An 18,848-nucleotide genomic window follows, 5' to 3' on the forward strand; every position below is an offset into this window, starting at 1 on the left:
GAGGAAGTCGGTGTATGCTTCCTCCCAGCACCCAACTTAAGGAATTCAAACAGAACTTCCTTCGCTGGGGGCCATCTACACCCAGCGATGGCAACATCTGCACCAAATCAGAAAAAGAGCAGGCAGTCCTCGGGCGAAGGGGCAGAATCGTATTATTATTATTATTATTATTATTACTTACTAAGCTACAACCCTAGTTGGAAAAGCAGTATGCTATAAGCCCAGGGGCTCCAACAGGGAAAATAGCTCAGTGCGGAAAGGAAAAAAGGAAAATAAAATATTCTAAAAAGAGTAACAACAATAAATATCTCCTATATAAACTATAAAAACTTTAACAAAACAAGAGGAAGAGAAATAAGATAGGAGAGTGTGCTCGAGTGTACCCTCAAGCAAGAGAACTCTAACCCAAGACAGTGAAAGGCCATGGTACAGAGGCTATGGCACTACCCAAGACTAGAGAACAGTGGTTTGATTTTGGAGTGTCCTTCTCCTAGAAGAGCTGCTTACCATAGCTAAAGAGTCTCTTCTACCCTTACCAAGAGGAAAGTGGCACTGAACAATTACAGTGCAGTAGCCCCTTGGGTGATGAAGAATTGTTTGGTAATCTGTGTTGTCAGGTGTATGATGATAGAGGAGAATATGTAAAGAATATGCCAGACTATTCAGTGTGTATGTAGGCAAAGGGAAAATGAACCGTAACCAGAGAGGAGGATCCAATGTAGTACTGTCTGGCCAGTCAAAAGACCCCATAACTCTCTAGCGGTAGTATCTGCTAGGGGAAGCAGCTCTACTAGGAAAAGGACACTCAAAAATCAAACCATTGTTCTCTAGTCTTGGGTAGTGCCATAGCCACTGTACCATGGTCTTCCATTGTCTTGGGTTAAAGTTCTCTTGCTTGAGGGTAAACTCGGGCGCACTATTCTATCTTATCTATCTTCCTCTTGTTTTGTTAAAGTTTGTATAGTTTATATAGGAGATATTTATTTTAATGTTACTGTTTTTAGAATAATTTACTTTTCCTTGTTTCCTTTCCTCAATGGGCTATTTTCCCAGTTGAAGCCCCTGGGGTTATAGCATTCTGCTTTTCCAACTAGGGTTGTAGCTTAGCAATTAATAACACTGTAATAGTAATAAATGGTACTGTCCCTTGACCCTCAAGGTTGACCTGGGATTAATAGGGCTGCACTGCTACTCGACCGTTCCCCACAGATGACCAGTCGAGGAGCAGCTTCGGGAAGAGATTGGGGATAAAAGATGAAGTCCGAGATTTCTTTGACTTTGAGGAAGACCCCAAAGGAGAAGAATCTCGCTTAGACGACTTCTTTTTCAAGTGCCCAAACCTCTCCCAATGCGAGGCAGATCACTCCCAACACTCAGAACAAGTGCTGTCCGGGTCACACCATTGGCCTCACCAAGACGGACACAGCTGGTGAGGATCCGACTCAAGGTCAGACATGAAGATACCGCAGGAGTGGCCCTCGGGTCCAGTATAGGAGCGCGTGAGGCCAGTCAGAAGGAAACACACACACACTGAAAAGAGAAAGAAAAAACAGAATTAATTGTTGATAACCAAATGGCAAGCCAAGTTTAAGCCGGGAGAGAGCGGCAACGTCCACACTCTACCAAGACAAAAGCAAAGTGGGTGCTCAGCCAAGGTGTGTGAGCGCGGTAGCCAGCTACCTCCCCCTCCTACTAACTAGCGATTGGGGTAGCTATCCCGTGCTAAAATCTTATGGCTCATCTTTCAGCTACGCCGAAAGTAATATCCCCTATAAATAGCGAAGGTTTGTATAGAGTAACGGAACAAAGAACTTTATAACTTACGATATAACATACATTTATATACCATAGAAATGTTATTTTCATTAGTAAAATAAATTTTTGAATATACTTACCCGATAATCATGTAGCTGTCAACTCCGTTGCCCGACAGAATTCTACGGAAGGGATACGCCAGCTATCACTATACTAGAAGGGGGTGTACTCACCAGCGCCACCTGTGGCCAGGTACTGCAGTACTTCTTGTTGACACCACCTCAATTTTTCCTCGGTCCACTGGTTCTCTATGGGGAGGAAGGGTGGGTCAATTAAATCATGATTATCGGGTAAGTATATTCAAAAATTTATTTTACTAATGAAAATAACATTTTTCAATATTAAACTTACCCGATAATCATGTAGCTGATTCACACCCAGGGGGGTGGGTGAAAACCAGTGTACATGACTATAAGATAGCTAAGTATCCCGTATTTCATATAATCAGTTATTCAAAATAACAATGAAATAATAAGTACCTGGTAAGGGAGTCGACTTGAACCATTACTCTGCCTTTAATAAGTTCGTCTTCCTTACTGAGCGCAGCGTTCCTCTTAGGAGGCTGAATCAACTGTAAGGTGCTAAAGTATACAGGGCTGCAACCCATACTAAAGGACCTCTACACAACCTCTAACCCAGGCGCTTCTCAAGAATGAATTGACCACCCGCCAAATCAAAAAAGGATGCGGAAGGCTTCTTAGCCTACCGTAACAACCCAAAAAACAACAATAAAAGCATTCAAGAGAAAGGTTAAAAAAGGTTATGGGATTAAGGGAATGTAGTGGCTGAGCCCTCACCTACTACTGCACTCGCTGCTACGAATGGTCCCAGGGTGTAGCAGTTCTCGTAAAGAGACTGGACATCTTTAAGATAAAATGATGCAAACACTGACTTGCTCCTCCAATAAGTTGCATCCATAATGCTCTGCAGAGAACGGTTCTGATTAAAGGCCATCGAAGTGGCTACAGCTCTCACTTCGTGGGTCCTTACCTTCAGCAAAGCAAGGTCTTCATCCTTCATGTGAGAATGGGCTTCTCTAATCAGAAGCCTTATATAATACGAAACTCCGTTTTTGGACATAGGCATCGAAGGTTTCTTGATTGCACACCATAAGGCTTCTGACTGTCCTCGTATAGGTTTTGACCTATTAAGATAATATTTCAGAGCTCTGACAGGGCAAAGAACTCTTTCTAGCTCGTTACCCACCATGTTGGAAAGGCTAGGAATTTCAAACGATCTAGGCCAAGGACGTGAAGGAAGTTCATTCTTAGCTAAAAATCCGAGCTGTAAAGAACATGTTGCAGATTCGGATGTGAACCCAATGTTCTTGCTGAAGGCGTGAACCTCACTAACTCTTTTAGCTGTTGCAAGGCAGACGAGGAAAAGAGTCTTGAGGGTAAGGTCTTTGAAGGAAGCTGACTGGAGAGGTTCGAACCTAGGAGACATAAGGAACCTTAAGACTACGTCTAGATTCCAGCCTGGAGTGGAAAGACGACGTTCTTTAGAAGTCTCGAAAGATTTAAGGATGTCTTGAAGGTCCTTGTTGGAAGAAAGGTCCAAACCTCTGTGGCGGAGAACTGAAGCCAACATACTTCTGTACCCCTTAATCGTAGGAGCCGAAAGGGATCTCTCATTCCTTAGATGTAATAGGAAGTCAGCTACTTGGGTTACAGAGGTATTGGTAGAGGAAACTGCATTGGCTCTACACCAGCTTCGGAAGACTTCCCACTTGGATTGGTAGACTCTACGAGTGGATACCCTCCTTGCTCTGGCAATCGCTCTGGCTGCCTCCTTCGAAAAGCCTCTAGCTCTAGCGAATCTTTCGACAGTTTGAAGGCAGTCAGACGAAGAGCGTGGAGGTTTGGGTGTACCTTGTCTACGTGAGGTTGACGTAGAAGGTCCACTCTTAGAGGGAGAGTCCTGGGAACGTCGACCAGCCATTGTAGTACCTCTGTGAACCATTCTCTTGCAGGCCAAAGGGGAGCAACCAGCGTCAGCCGTGTCCCTTCGTGCGAGACGAACTTCTGAATGACTCTGTTGATGATCTTGAACGGTGGGAATGCGTAAAGGTCGAGATGGGACCAATTCAGCAGAAAAGCATCCACGTGAACTGCTGCTGGGTCTGGAACTGGGGAACAGTACAAAGGAAGCCTCTTGGTCATGGAGGTGGCAAACAGATCTATCGTAGGCTGACCCCACAAGGTCCAAAGTCTGTTGCACACGCTCTTGTGAAGGGTCCATTCCGTGGGGATGACTTGATCTTTTCTGCTTAGGCGATCTGCTGAGACGTTCATGTTGCCCTGAATGAACCTCGTTACCAGAGTGAGGTTTTGACTTCTTGACCAAATGAGGAGGTCCCTTGCTATCTCGTACAGGTTCCTCGAATGGGTCCCTCCCTGCTTGGAGATGTAAGCCAAGGCTGTGGTGTTGTCGGAGTTCACCTCCACCACCTTGCCTAGCAGGAGGGACTTGAAGTTCATTAGGGCCATATGAACTGCTAGCAGCTCCTTGCAGTTGATGTGGAGCGTTTCCTGTTCCTTGTTCCATGTTCCCGAGCATTCCTGTCCGTTCAAGGTCGCGCCCCAGCCCGAGTCTGATGCATCCGAGAAGAGATGAAGATTGGGGGTCTGAATCGCTAACGATAGGCCCTCCTTGAGAAGGAGGTTGGTCTTCCACCACAAGAGAGTGGTCTTCATCTCTTTGGTGACAGGGATAGAGACTGCTTCGAGCGTCAAATCCTTGTCCCAATGAGCTGCTAGATGGAATTGGAGAGGGCGGAGGTGGAGTCTCCCTAACTCGACGAACAGGGCTAACGATGACAGGGTCCCTGTTAGACTCATCCACTGTCTCACCGAGCAACTGTTCCTCTTCAGCATGCTCAGGATGCATTCTAGGGCTTGGCTTATCCTTGGGGCCGATGGAAAAGCCCGAAAAGCCTGACTCCGAATCTCCATTCCCAGGTAAACTATGGATTGGGAGGGAATGAGCTGGGACTTTTCTAAGTTGACTAATAGACCCAGTTCCTTGGTCAAGTCCAAAGTCCAGTTGAGACTCTCCAGACAGCGACGACTCGTGGAGGCTCTTAACAGCCAGTCGTCTAAATAAAGGGAGGCTCTGATGTCCGATAAGTGGAGGAATTTTGCAATATTCCTCATCAGATGCGTAAACACCATAGGAGCTGTGCTTAGGCCAAAACACAGGGCTTGGAATTGGTACACAACCTTTCCAAAAACGAATCTCAGGAAAGGTTGGGAGTCTGGATGAATAAGAACGTGAAAGTAAGCGTCTTTCAGATCCAACGAGACCATCCAGTCCTCCTGCCTGACCGCTGCTAGGACCGACTTCGTCGTCTCCATAGTGAACGTCTGCTTGGTGACATAAGCATTGAGCGCGCTGACGTCCAGCACCGGTCTCCAACCTCCTGTCTTCTTGGCCACCAGAAAGAGACGGTTGTAGAAGCCCGGGGATTGATGGTCCCGGACTATAACCACTGCCTTCTTCTGTAACAGGAGCGACACCTCCTGGTGTAACGCTAGCCTCTTGTCCTTTTCCTTGTAGTTGGGAGAGAGGTTGATGGGAGAAGTGGTCAGAGGGGGTTTGCGGCAGAATGGTATCCTGTAACCCTCCCTTAGCCACTTGACAGACTGGGCGTCTGCACCTCTTCTTTCCCAAGCTTGCCAGAAGGTCTTGAGTCTGGCTCCTACTGCTGTCTGGAGAGGAGGAGAGTCAGTGTTTGCCTTTTGAAGTCTTGGGACCTTTCCTAGACCTGCTCCTGGAAGAGTCTGGACGGGAGCTTCCTCGACTGGGGGCTCTGCCACGAAAGGGCGGAATAAACCTTGTAGCAGGAGTATCGGCCACTGGGGTGCGGTAAGTTCTGGGAACTGAGGGAGCAACCTTAGCCTTACGAGCTGAAGAGGCCACAAGATCATGAGTGTCCTTCTGAATCAGGGCCGCAGACAAATCCTTGATAAGCTCTTCGGGGAACAAGAACTTAGAAAGCGGAGCAAAAAGGAGTTGAGACCTTTGACAAGGTGTGATGCTAGAAGAAAGAAAAGTGCAAAGTTGCTCCCTTTTCTTAAGAACTCCAGAAACAAACATTGAAGCAAGCTCGCCGGACCCATCCCGAATTGCTTTATCCATGCAGGACATTATAAGCATGGCTGAGTCCTTGTCCGCAGGGGTGGTCTTCTTGCTCAAGGCTCCCAGGCACCAGTCAAGAAAATTGAAAATCTCAAAGGCACGAAATACCCCCTTTAAGAAGTGGTCTAAGTCGGAAAAGGTCCAGCAGACCTTAGAGCGCCTCATCGCTGATCTACGAGGAGAGTCGACCAAACTTGAGAAGTCAGCCTGGGCAGAGGCAGGGACTCCCAAGCCTGGTTCCTCTCCTGTGGCATACCATATGCCCGCCTTAGAAGTCAGCTTAGTAGGTGGAAACATAAAGGACGTCTTCCCTAGTTGCTGCTTGGACTGCAACCAATCCCCTAATATTCTTAAAGCTCTCTTAGAGGATCTAGCAAAGACGAGCTTAGTATAGGCCGACTTAACAGGTTGCATGCCCAGCGAAAACTCAGATGGAGGAGAGCGGGGGGTAGCAGAAACAAAATGGTCCGGGTATACCTCTCTGAAAAGAGCCAGGACCTTACGAAAGTCAATGGGTAGAGGAGAAGACTTGGGTTCCTCCACGTCCGAAGAGGGATCTAGGTGCGCAGCTTCCTCCTCAGAAACCTCATCACCAGAGTGTAGCGAAGTGAGAGGTAAAGTAACAGCGGTATGCTGAACAGCGGAATCTTGACAAGCGGGTGCATAAACACTTGCGGTTTCATCCTCAAGTCTCTGTTGCTGAATTAAAACCTGAGGTTCAGGCTGCAAAGACTGGTCAAGAAGTGTAGAGGAAGGTAGGTGCATGGGTTGAGGTGGCTGACTCCTAGCATGAGCTTCCTGTCTCAAGCGTTGCGCTTGCTGCAAGGGTTGTGGATGCGCAGTAGCAGGTTCCTGACTCACGAGTTGAGGTTCTTGAGGTGTGAGCTGCGAGAGTTGAGGTAGTGGCTGCGCAGAACTCAGTTCCTGTCTCACGAGTTGAGGTTGCTGAGGTGCTAGCCTTAAGAGTTGAGGCTCTCGCCTTGAGGAAAGTTGAGGTGGCTGCAGCGAGAGCTGAGGCGGCTGCCTCATGGATGGAAGAGGTTGTTGCCTCGATGGTTTAACCGCAAGAGGAAGAGGAGGGAGTAAGGCATAAGACTCCTGTTCCCATTGTTGAGGTTGTCTTAAGGAAGGCGGAGGTCGCTGCACAACGCTGGTAACTGGCAACTCCGACCGCGGTAAGGTAGCCTGAGGAACCTCAACTTCGTACGCCTGGCAGACTGGACTGCGGTGAGGCGGAGCGCTCGCAGGAGGAGGTGCAACCTTCTCAGCCTGAAACTCACGCATTAAGACCGCAAGCTGCGACTGCATGGACTGCAGCAAAGACATCTTGGGATCAGCAGACGCTAAGGTCTGCTGAGGCAAAGCCTTAACAGAAGATGAGGTCTGTTGAGGTATCGCCTTACCTCTCTTAGGAGGTGTACAGTCACCTGATGACTGCGGAGAGTCAGAGCTAATCCAATGACTGCATCCGGGTTGTAGAACTCTTGAGGTCTGGACTTTACGTTTAAGAGGTCTTGAGACCTGAGTCCAGCGTTTTCTCCCCGAAATTTCTCCAGCAGACGAGGAAAATAAGGGCTCAATCGTCTGCGGGTGGGAGTGACGGTCTCTGTAAGACACGCCCGCAACCACCGAGGATACTTCTGTGCGCCGATCAAGGCCTGCCGAACCCTTTTGCCCTTCGACATTGCTTCTCCCCTGGGCTTGGGAGCTTGCAAGAGGTCCCGGACTGGGAGGACGACTGGCACGCACAGAAGTACCCTCACGCACAACACTGACACTGACACTAGCACTCGGCACCGCACTGACACTAGCACTTGGCACTGCACTGGCACTACCACCTCCCACTGCACTTTTGACCTTAAGTTCTTTGACGTCCGCCAAGAGAGACTTATGGTCACTAACTACCGATTCCACTTTGTCACCTAAAGCCTGAATGGCACGCAAAACATCGGACATATCAGGCTGAGCACAAATAGTAGGTTCGGGGGTAGCCACTACAGGGGGAGGAAAAGGTTGAGGATCATGAGGTGAGGAAAAAAGCGAAGAGCGAGAAGAACTCCTCCTAACTCTCTCTCTCTCTAACTTAGTTGAATATTTAAGGAATCGAACAAATTCAAGTTCCGAAAGTCCGGCGCATTCCTCACATCGATCTTCCAACTGACAGGGTCTTTCCCTACAGTCGGAACAAGCGGTGTGAGGATCAACCGAGGCCTTCGGAATACGCCTATTACAAGACCTACATCGTCTATGGGGAGGGGCTTGTGAAAGGTCGGACATCTTGAATCAAAGAGTTAGTCAAGGGGGATTCCAAATCAAGCAAAAGATCGTTAACCATTAAACAAAACAAAATAAAAGCTATCTAAGCTAATAGAAAGGTTTCCAGTATAGCGAAAGCTGAAATCTTAGAGAAATACTTCACCAAAAACCGTGAACAATACTCCAAAATTATAAGCGTATCTAAGAACGTCTTGCCGGAAGCACGACAGAGGAAAAATTGAGGTGGTGTCAACAAGAAGTACTGCAGTACCTGGCCACAGGTGGCGCTGGTGAGTACACCCCCTTCTAGTATAGTGATAGCTGGCGTATCCCTTCCGTAGAATTCTGTCGGGCAACGGAGTTGACAGCTACATGATTATCGGGTAAGTTTAATATTGAAAAATTAAAGTTTCTGAAACAGGGCAACTGACAGGCTTGAAAAGCCTACCTGGCATCTGGTGAGAAAGAAATGAAACTTCAAATACAGTACCTTATAGTACAACATGCTTTTATAAACAGTACCATAGCAATGAAAATTCAAATACAGTACCTGATTTGTGTAATATCTCCTATTTGGTACTTTTTTTCACTCAATGCTTTCCAGTTTCCTCGCACCAAATCCTCTTCTCCTCCTCCTCTATCTCCTTCCATGTTGGTTGGCAAATCCTCCCCACTTTTTAAAATGTCCAAGACGTCCCTAGTCCATAAGGAAATTCCAAACTCGCAGACAAGGACAACGTAGATTTTCTCTTGATACTTCGCTGAAAAACATCCGAGGGATCCAGAAAGAATTTCCCCTAAATTGCCCAAAGGTTTCAGGTGAAAATAGGCTACTTTTTTATCACAGATTGAATCCTCATCCATACCAAGTCCTCCTTTACAGTCCTGAGGAAGGCTAGGAAGCTTATCGTCTGCCATGTCTAAGCTCTCGGGTATGCACTGACCGTTTTCTTTTTCACCACAAGGAAACTCCTCGCCGCTAATCAATGCATCAGAAAAATTGGGCTTTTTGTGGAAAAGCAGCTTTGCACAGACGGCCTTCTGACTGTGCAAGCTTCTTCTAAAAATGCGTGCTTTTGGCGAGACTTCACGAATACACGCATCAGATTTTTCCTCCTCCTTCCCGTCAATTACATTCGAACAGCATTTGTCAAATTGATTACACAATTGTGAGCTCTTGCGAGTCGTATGATCTTTATCTAGAGTATCTGGAATCTCTTCATCACAAACATCAGAATATAACTGGGTCTCTGCTGTCTCTATTGAATCGTGTGATATGTCCATAGAATGGTCTACAGGATACTCAAAATTTCCACTTGTTCCTGATCTAACACACTTCACGCTAGCTTGGATGTCTTTACTTTTATTACTACAGTTGCCCGGGGCATCATAATCCATCATCCTAGGACTAGACGGTGTTCCAGACACCCTGTTCTCTCCTGACGTTTTCTTAAAGCCAGTCTCATTATTTGAATTCGAGGAATGACTGCTCTTTAACATCCTACGCATGTGTCTGCTGGTGCGAAGACGTCTATGTACATTTTCTTCCTCGATCTCACTTTCAGCATTCTGTCCCACTGAACTTCTACTACTACCCAATGAATTGTTTCTCCCTGAACTATCACTTCCCTTATGAAGGAGTTTGTTAGACTTTTCGTTCAACTGTAACGAAAGCTTACACCTGTAAGATCTCTTGAGCTCATCAATCTCATTAAATTTTGTTGGTAATACAGAGGAAAATAGATCTTGCGACTCTTCTTCTTTTGTTGGATATTTCTTTGGACTTGCCCTTGTTTCTCCGATAATAGCAGCTTCAATTTCAGCTTCCTTTACAGCAGTGTCCTCAAAGATATCGCGATCCTCCCACTCATTTTTTAAACAAAAAGCAGCAGTCATACTTTTCTCATCCTCGAGGATCTCTTCTTTAACATCTGAAGTGCCTGGTTTAAAGATCACATTAACAGAATCTTCCGCTATCCAATTATTCAAAGTATCATCAAAATGGAGTTTATTTTTATATGAATGTTTTGGGGGTACTACTTTGTCCTCCATTACTTCACTGAAATCTTGGTCAAAGAAATCATCATTTTCCAAATCAGTCAAACCGTCATTTTCATGCTTAATGTCGTCTCTAGCCAATACCTTCTGCCTATTAGCAGTCGCACTGATGACAGAACGCTGGCTTAGTACGGGAGATAAACTTCCATCCTTATCGAAGCCCCGATGTATGTCCTCGGTTTCTTTCTTGTTACCATTCCCCTTTTGATGACTGATGTGGTCTTTCCCCGAAATCCTGCGTCTTATAACAGTGCCGCTTACAACAGAATACTGACTAAGAACGGGAGAACTACCACTTCCATCCTCATCGAAGCCATCATGTATGTCCTCAGTTTCTTTTTTGTTATCATCCCTATTCTGACTGACGTGGTCTTTCCCCAAAATCCTGCCTTTTATACCTGTGACACTTACAACAGAACACTGACTAAGTACGGGAGAACTACCACTTCTATCGTTATCACAGCTTTGGAACATGTCCTTAGTTTCTCTATTCTTATTATCATTGTTATTGACTTTGTCTTCTATCATTTCACTTTTAGAAGATGTACCTCTTTTGGCATTAGTCTGTGAGATGTCTAACGGCGGAATTTGTCCAGATGTCTTTTTTTCATCTATTCCAGTCTTTTTATCAGTTAGCGATAGACTCCTGTATCCTTTAACTTTTACTTTTTCTTTCTGTCTTCCCTTCCTGCTGTGAAGGACATCAGGTGTAGGCGTAACGAAGATCACTTCGGGAGAGTCATCGGAAAATTTAACGGACTTAGACTCGCTGGACTTTGATTCAGACGCTGAAGAAGAGTCTAGGATTACTTCATCTGAAATGTAATGGGAGAAAATGATGATTATACAGTACGTTCTACAAGCATTTAAATGAATAACTTATTGAGTATAAACTACGAAGCAAATGGTATGACAAACAAGGAGACAAATATTCACAATAACAAATAATAAAATGTAATTAAAAAAAGCAAAACAATATTTTGCTTAACCTACAAAAACCTACATTTTCCATCTATTACCTTTGAACTCTACCTACCACATGGTGCAACTTAATTAACCCTTGCTTTATTTCAGGTTCCTCTTATGATAAAATACTAGATACCTTCTGCCAAACCCCAAGTCTACAAATGGGAGCAGTGGTTCCAAACATTGCAATTTCAACCAAAGTCTATAGATGTCCCAGTACCTGAATGGTGTCTTGTACAGTATGTTGCTTTCTTCATCTCCATTTCCTTATACTACTGTATAGATATTTCTCTATTTGCTTTTTTATATGAAAAGACCAGGTGTGGTAAATACACATAGCGAGGAAAGCTCAAGTTTAGTTCGTTTTGTGAGATATACTTGACATATATTGCTAATATAGTAAGTCGTCAGATTACGGCAGGAATCCTTTACTTGGACATAGTGTAACTCGAATTTTGATGTAAATTCGAACACACCTTAATACAGCACTGTAATGTATTTGAGCACTGAATTCATTCACCTATGCAAATGTAGTAGTAAAGTTATTATCTAGGGCATAAAAACATAATTATGCAGCTCTTCTAGGAGAAGGACACTCCAAAATCAAACCCTCTGTACCATGGCCTTCCACTGTCTTGGGTTAGAGTTCTCTTGCTTGAGGGTACACTCGAGCACACTATTCTATCTACTTTCTCTTCTTGTTTTGTTAAAGTTTTTATAGTTTATATAGGAAATATTTATATACTACTCTTTAAAATATTTAATCTTTCCTTGTTTCCTTTTCTCACTGGGTTATTTTCCCTGTTAGGGCCCCTGGGCTTATAGCATCCTGCTTTTCCAACTAGGGTTGTAGCTTAGCATTTAATAATAATAATAATACGAAAGCATAAAAATGTTATTTTTATTAATAAAATAAATTTTTGAATATACTTTCCCCGGTGATCATATAAGCTGTCAGCTCTGCTGCCCGACAGAAAAACCTAAGGATAAAATACGCCAGCGATCGCTATACAGGTGGGGGTGTACATCAACAGCGCCATCTGTCGAGCAGGTACTCAAGTACTCCATGTCAACACAGAACCAATTTTCTCCTCGGCCCACTGGGTCTCTATTGGGGAGGAAGGGAGGGTCCTTTAATATATGATCACCGGGTAAGTATATTCAAAAATTTATTTTATTAATAAAAATAACATTTTTCAATATTAAACTTAGCCGGTGATCATATAAGCTGATTCACACCCAGGAGGGTGGGTAGAGACCAGCATTACATGTTGACATTATTAAGAGCTAAGTATTTTGTATTCCATTTTAGCAGTTATTCAAAATAACAAACATAAAATAAATAAGTACCTGGTAAGGAAGTCGATTTGAACAATTACTCTGCCTTTTTAAGTACGTCTTCCTTACTGAGCCTCGCGATCCTCATAGGATGCTGAGCGACTCCTAGGAGCTGAAGTATGAAGGGTTGCAACCCATACTAAAGGACCTCATCAAAACCTCTAATCTAGGCGCTTCTCAAGAAAAGAATTTGACCACCCGCCAAATCAACCAGGATGCGAAAGGCTTCTTAGCCTTCCGGACAACCCAAAAACAACAATAAAAAACATTTCAAGAGAAAGATTAAAAAGGTTATGGAATTAGGGGAATGTAGTGGTTGAGCCCTCACCCACTACTGCACTCGCTGCTACGAATGGTCCCAGGGTGTAGCAGTTCTCGTAAAGAGACTGGACATCTTTAAGATAAAAAGACGCGAACACTGACTTGCTTCTCCAATAGGTTGCGTCCATTATACTCTGCAGAGATCTGTTTTGTTTGAAGGCCACTGAAGTTGCGACAGCTCTAACTTCATGTGTCCTTACCTTCAGCAAAGCATGGTCTTCCTCATTCAGATGGGAATGAGCTTCTCGTATCAACAGTCTAATATAATAGGAAACTGCATTCTTCGACATGGGTAAAGAAGGTTTCTTAATAGCACACCATAAAGATTCTGACTGTCCTCGTAAAGGTTTAGCTCGTTTTAAATAGAACTTGAGAGCTCTAACAGGGCACAAGACTCTTTCTAGTTCATTTCCAACCAAATTAGAAAGGCTTGGAATATCGAACGATTTCGGCCAAAGACGAGAAGGTAGTTCGTTTTTGGCTAGAAAACCAAGCTGCAAAGAACATGTAGCCGTTTCAGATGAAAATCCGATGTTCCTGCTGAAGGCGTGTATCTCACTGACTCTTTTAGCTGTAGCTAAGCAGACGAGGAAAAGAGTCTTCAAAGTGAGATCTTTAAAAGAGGCTGATTGTAGTGGCTCGAACCTTTCTGACATAAGGAATCTTAGTACCACGTCTAAATTCCAACCTGGTGTGGCCAAACGACGCTCCTTCGAGGTCTCAAAAGACTTAAGGAGGTCCTGTAGATCTTTGTTGTTGGAAAGATCTAAGCCTCTGTGACGGAAGACTGCTGCCAACATGCTTCTGTAACCCTTGATCGTGGGAGCTGAAAGAGATCTTTCCTTCCTTAGGTATAAAAGGAAGTCAGCTATCTGAGTTACAGAGGTACTGGTTGAGGATACTGATACCGACTTGCACCAGCTTCGGAAGACTTCCCACTTCGACTGGTAGACTTTAAGAGTGGATGTCCTCCTTGCTCTAGCAATCGCTCTGGCTGCCTCCTTCGAAAAGCCTCTAGCTCTTGAGAGTCTTTCGATAGTCTGAAGGCAGTCAGACGAAGAGCGTGGAGGCTTGGGTGTACCTTCTTTACGTGTGGCTGACGCAGAAGGTCCACTCTTAGAGGAAGTGTTCTGGGAACGTCCACTAGCCATTGCAGTACCTCGGTGAACCATTCTCTCGCGGGCCAGAGGGGAGCAACCAACGTCAACCTTGTCCCTTCGTGAGAGGCGAACTTCTGCAGTACTCTGTTGACAATCTTGAACGGGGGGAATGCATAAAGGTCTAGATGGGACCAATCCAGAAGAAAGGCATCTATATGAACTGATGCTGGGTCCGGGATCGGCGAGCAATAACTTGGGAGCCTCTTGGTCATCGAGGTTGCAAATAGATCTATGGTAGGTTGGCCTCACAAGGCCCATAGTCTTTTGCATACATTCATGTGAAGGGTCCATTCTGTTGGGATGATTTGACCCTTCCGGCTGAGGCGGTCTGCCATGACATTCATGTTGCCTTGAATGAACCTCGTTACTAGAGACAGGTTTAGATCTCTTGACCAGGTGAGGAGGTCCCTTGCGATCTCGTATAACGTCATCGAATGAGTCCCTCCTTGCTTGGAGATGTACGCCAAGGCTGTGGTGTTGTCGGAGTTCACCTCCACCACCTTGCCTAGAAGGAGGGACTTGAAGCTTCTCAAGGCCAGATGAACTGCCAGTAGCTCCTTGCAGTTGATATGTAACGTTCTTTGATCCGCGTTCCACGTGCCCGAGCATTCCCGACCGTCTAATGTCGCACCCCAGCCCGTGTCCGATGCGTCCGAGAAGAGAACGTGGTTGGGGGTCTGAACAGCCAGTGGCAGACCCTCTCTGAGGTGAATGTTGTCCCTCCACCAAGTCAGTGAAGACTTCATCTTCTCGGAAATAGGGATCGAGACCGCTTCTAGCGTCTTGTTCTTTCTCCAGTGAACAGCTAGATGAAATTGAAGGGGTCGGAGGTGCAGTCTCCCTAACGCAATGAACTGGTCCAGTGATGAAAGCGTCCCTATCAGACTCATCCACTGTCTGACAGAACATCGGTCCTTCTTTAGCATGTTCTGGATGCATTCTTGGGCTTGACTGATTCTGGGGGCCGACGGAAAAGCCCGAAAAGCTTGACTCTGAATCTCCATTCCTAGGTACACTATAGATTGGGATGGGACGAGTTGGGACTTTTCCAAATTGACCAGGAGACCCAATTCCTTGGCCAGATCCAGAGTCCATTTTAGATTCTCCAGACAGCGACGACTTGACGAAGCTCTTAGAAGCCAGTCGTCCAAATAGAGGGAGGCTCTGATGTCTGCTAAATGCAGGAATTTGGCAATATTCCTCATCAGTTTCGTAAAAACAAGAGGCGCCGTGCTTAGGCCAAAGCACAGGGCTTGAAATTGGTATACAACCTTCCCGTAAACGAACCTTAGAAAAGGTTGGGAATCTGGGTGGATGGGGACGTGAAAGTAGGCGTCCTTGAGGTCTAAAGAGACCATCCAGTCTTCTTTCCTGACCGATGCTAGAACCGACTTTGTCGTCTCCATGGTGAACGTCTGCTTTGTGACAAAGACATTCAGAGCACTGACGTCTAGCACCGGTCTCCACCCTCCTGTCTTCTTCACGACTAAGAAGAGACGGTTGTAGAAGCCCGGGGATTGATGGTCCCGGACTTTGACTACCGCTCCCTTTTGAAGTAAGAGAGACACCTCTTGCTGCAAAGCTAGTCTCTTGTCCTCCTCTCTGTACCTGGGAGAGAGGTCGATGGGAGTTGTTGCTAGAGGGGGCTTGCGCAAGAATGGAATCTTGTACCCCTCTCTGAGTAACTTCACAGATTGTGCGTCTGCGCCCCTGTTCTCCCAGGCCTGCCAGTAGTTCTTGAGCCTGGGTCCCACTGCTGTCTGAAGAAGGTGGCAGTCAGACTCTGCCTCTAAAGGACTTGGAACCTTTCTTCTTGCTCCCACGTTTACCTTCGGCACGAGCACCTCCTCTGCTGGAGGCTCTGCCACGAAAGAGCGGAATGAACCTTGACGCTGGAGTATCCATCCTGGGTCTAGACACGGAGGGCAAAGGGGTGGCTTTGCGTGCGGATGACGCAACCAGGTCATGTGTGTCTTTTTGAATCAAGGAGGCAGCAATCTCCTTGATCAACTCCTCAGGGAAGAGGCACTTCGAGAGAGGAGCAAACATAAGCTCCGATCTTTGACATGGGGTTACTCCAGCTGACAAGAAGGAGCAAAGGTGTTCCCGTTTCTTGAGGACCCCGGAAACGAAAGAAGCCGCAAGCTCACTAGAACCATCCCGTATGGCTTTGTCCATGCAGGACATTATGAGCATGGAAGTTTCCTTGTCAGAAGGGGAGGTCTTCCTGCTCAACGCTCCCAAACACCAGTCCAAAAAGTTAAAAACTTCGAACGCTCTGAATACTCCTTTCATCAGATGGTCTAAATCCGAAGGAGTCCAACAAATCTTGGAGCGTCTCATGGCCAGCCTGCGGGGAGAGTCTACAAGACTTGAGAAGTCGCCCTGGGCAGAGGCAGGAACTCCCAAGCCGAGAACTTCTCCCGTGGCATACCAGACGCTAGATCTGGAAGCAAGCTTGACAGGGGGAAACATGAAAGCTGTCTTCCCAAGTTGCTTCTTGGACTGCAACCAATCTCCCAGCACTCTAAAAGCTCTCTTGGATGAGCGGGCGAGTACGAGCTTCGTAAAGGCAGGTGCGGATGACTGCATGCCTAAAGCGAACTCAGAGGGAGGAGAGCGTGGTGCTGCAGACAAACTGATCAGGATATAAATCCTTGAACAGTGCAAGCACTTTCCTAAAGTCCAAGGAGGGAGGCGTGGTCTTGGGTTCGTCGATGTCCGTGTGCGGGTCGTCAAGAAGTGCAGCGTCGTCATCATCAGAGAGTCCATCGTCTGAATGTTGAAGAGGAAGCGGCAAGGGAGTAGGAATCAGCTGGTCGGCTGAGTCCGGCAGCACGGGTGCATGCGTGACTGCACTGGACGCAACGTCATGGAACTGTTGGTCAGTCTGTGAGCTGGCAACAACCATAGCTGTGTGGGGAAGCAAAGCTTCTATTCCTGACTGACTAGTCTGCTGCGGGCGAGTAGCGGTAACCACAGTGGGTTGCGGAGGTTGACGCACAGCGTCAAAACAAAGCAACTTAACTCCACCCTCCTGTTGTTGTGGTAACTCGCGAACGTCAACGGAGGGTAGCGTGCGTCTGTGAACGTCAACGTGCGGCTGGCAGGGTACACTGCGCATGGGTGGTGGAACTCTCACAGGCGGAGTGCGGGAGCAGGTAGCGTCAGCGTCTACTGTACGCACAACCGTGGTTGGTTGTAGGCTAACGGGTGGAGCGTCAACCTTCTCCGCACGACACTCCTGCATTAAAGATGCTAACTGTGTCTGCATAGACTGTAGCAAAGACCACTTAGGGTCTACAGCAGCAGGTGCGGCAACAGACGGTGTTACTGCCTGTTGCGGTACCACTTTGCCTCTCTTAGGAGGTGTGCAGTCATCGGAAGACTGCAGCGAGTCCGAACTGACCCAGTGGCTACACCTGGGCCGTTGGACTTGCGCGGAAGGGACCTTGCGTTTGAGAGGCCGTGAGACCTTGGTCCATCGTTTCTGGCGTGAAACCTCTTCCGCAGACGAGGAATGAACGGGCTCTCTCGTCTTCTTGTGGGTGGGGCGATCTTGGCAAGATACGTCCGAAACCACGGAGGGAACGTCTGTCCGCTGATTAAAGCCTGTCGAACCCTTTAGTCGTACGACATTGCTTCTCCCCTGGGCTTGGGAGCTTGCAAGAGGTCCCGGACTGGGAGGACGACAGGCACGAACAGACGCACCCTCAAGCGCAACACTAACACTTTTCACAGCACTACCACTCACTTCACTTCCCACTGCACTCTTACCCTTCAACTCCCTGACGTCTGCCATGAGTTGGTTGCGGTCACTCGCTAATGACTCGACTCTCTCACCCAGAGCCTGGATGGCACGCATCATATCTGCCATCGAAGGTTGTTGAGTGCTAGAAGGGGGATCAGGAGTAACCACTACAGGGGAAGGAATAGGTTGTGGGGCATGGGGAGAGGAAAAATCAACTGAGCGAGATGAACTCCTCCTGACTCTATCTCTCTCTAGCCTACGTGAATATTTAAGGAATTCGACAAAATCGAATTCCGAAAGCCCAACGCATTCCTCACACCGATCTTCCCATTGACAGGATTTACCCCGACAATTGGAACAAATGGTGTGAGGATCGATAGAGACCTTCGGAAGACGCCTAAAACAGTCCCTAGCACTACACTTCCTGTATTTAGGGACTTGAGAAGGGTCAACATCTTGAATTAGTCAAAGGGGAAATTCAAAATCTATCCAAGTCGTCAACAAATAATCCAAAATTCAATCAAAGAATGCAAGGAAGTATTGAAGATAACCTCTGCATAGCGAAAGCTAAAAACTAGAAATGAGTACTTCACCAAATAATGTGAAAATCAATCCAGTAAGCAACAGCGTATTTAGTAGGTCTTGCCAGTGGCACGACAGAGAGAAAATTGGTTCTGTGTTGACATGGAGTACTTGAGTACCTGCTCGACAGATGGCGCTGTTGATGTACACCCCCACCTGTATAGCGATCGCTGGCGTATTTTGTCCTTAGGTTTTTCTGTCGGGCAGCAGAGCTGACAGCTTATATGATCACCGGCTAAGTTTAATATTGAAAAATGATATTTTGATTATAAAATAAATTTTTTAATATACTTACCCGGTGAATATATAGCTGCAACTCTGTTGCTCGACAGACAACTCTACGGAAAAACTCGCCAGCGATCGCTACACAGGTTGCGGGTGTGCCCAACAGCGCCATCTGTCGACCAGATACCCAGCTCTTATGTAAACAAAGACTCAATTTTCTCCTCGTCCCACTGCGT

The 18,848-nt window shown here is 46.4% G+C and overlaps 1 protein-coding gene across 1 annotated transcript in view; it reads right to left on the bottom strand.

Moving 5' to 3' along the window:
• LOC137628897 (uncharacterized) overlaps nt 1-18,848 on the bottom strand; it is an 84,870-nt gene that overhangs the window by 35,075 nt on the left and 30,947 nt on the right. The window contains exon 3 of the mRNA XM_068360159.1: nt 8,762-11,084. Coding sequence (XP_068216260.1) covers nt 8,762-11,084 — 2,323 coding nt within the window. The remainder of the gene's footprint in view (nt 1-8,761; nt 11,085-18,848) is intronic.

Source organism: Palaemon carinicauda, chromosome 36 (genome assembly GCF_036898095.1).
Source record: "Palaemon carinicauda isolate YSFRI2023 chromosome 36, ASM3689809v2, whole genome shotgun sequence".
Classification (NCBI taxonomy): domain Eukaryota; kingdom Metazoa; phylum Arthropoda; class Malacostraca; order Decapoda; family Palaemonidae; genus Palaemon; species Palaemon carinicauda.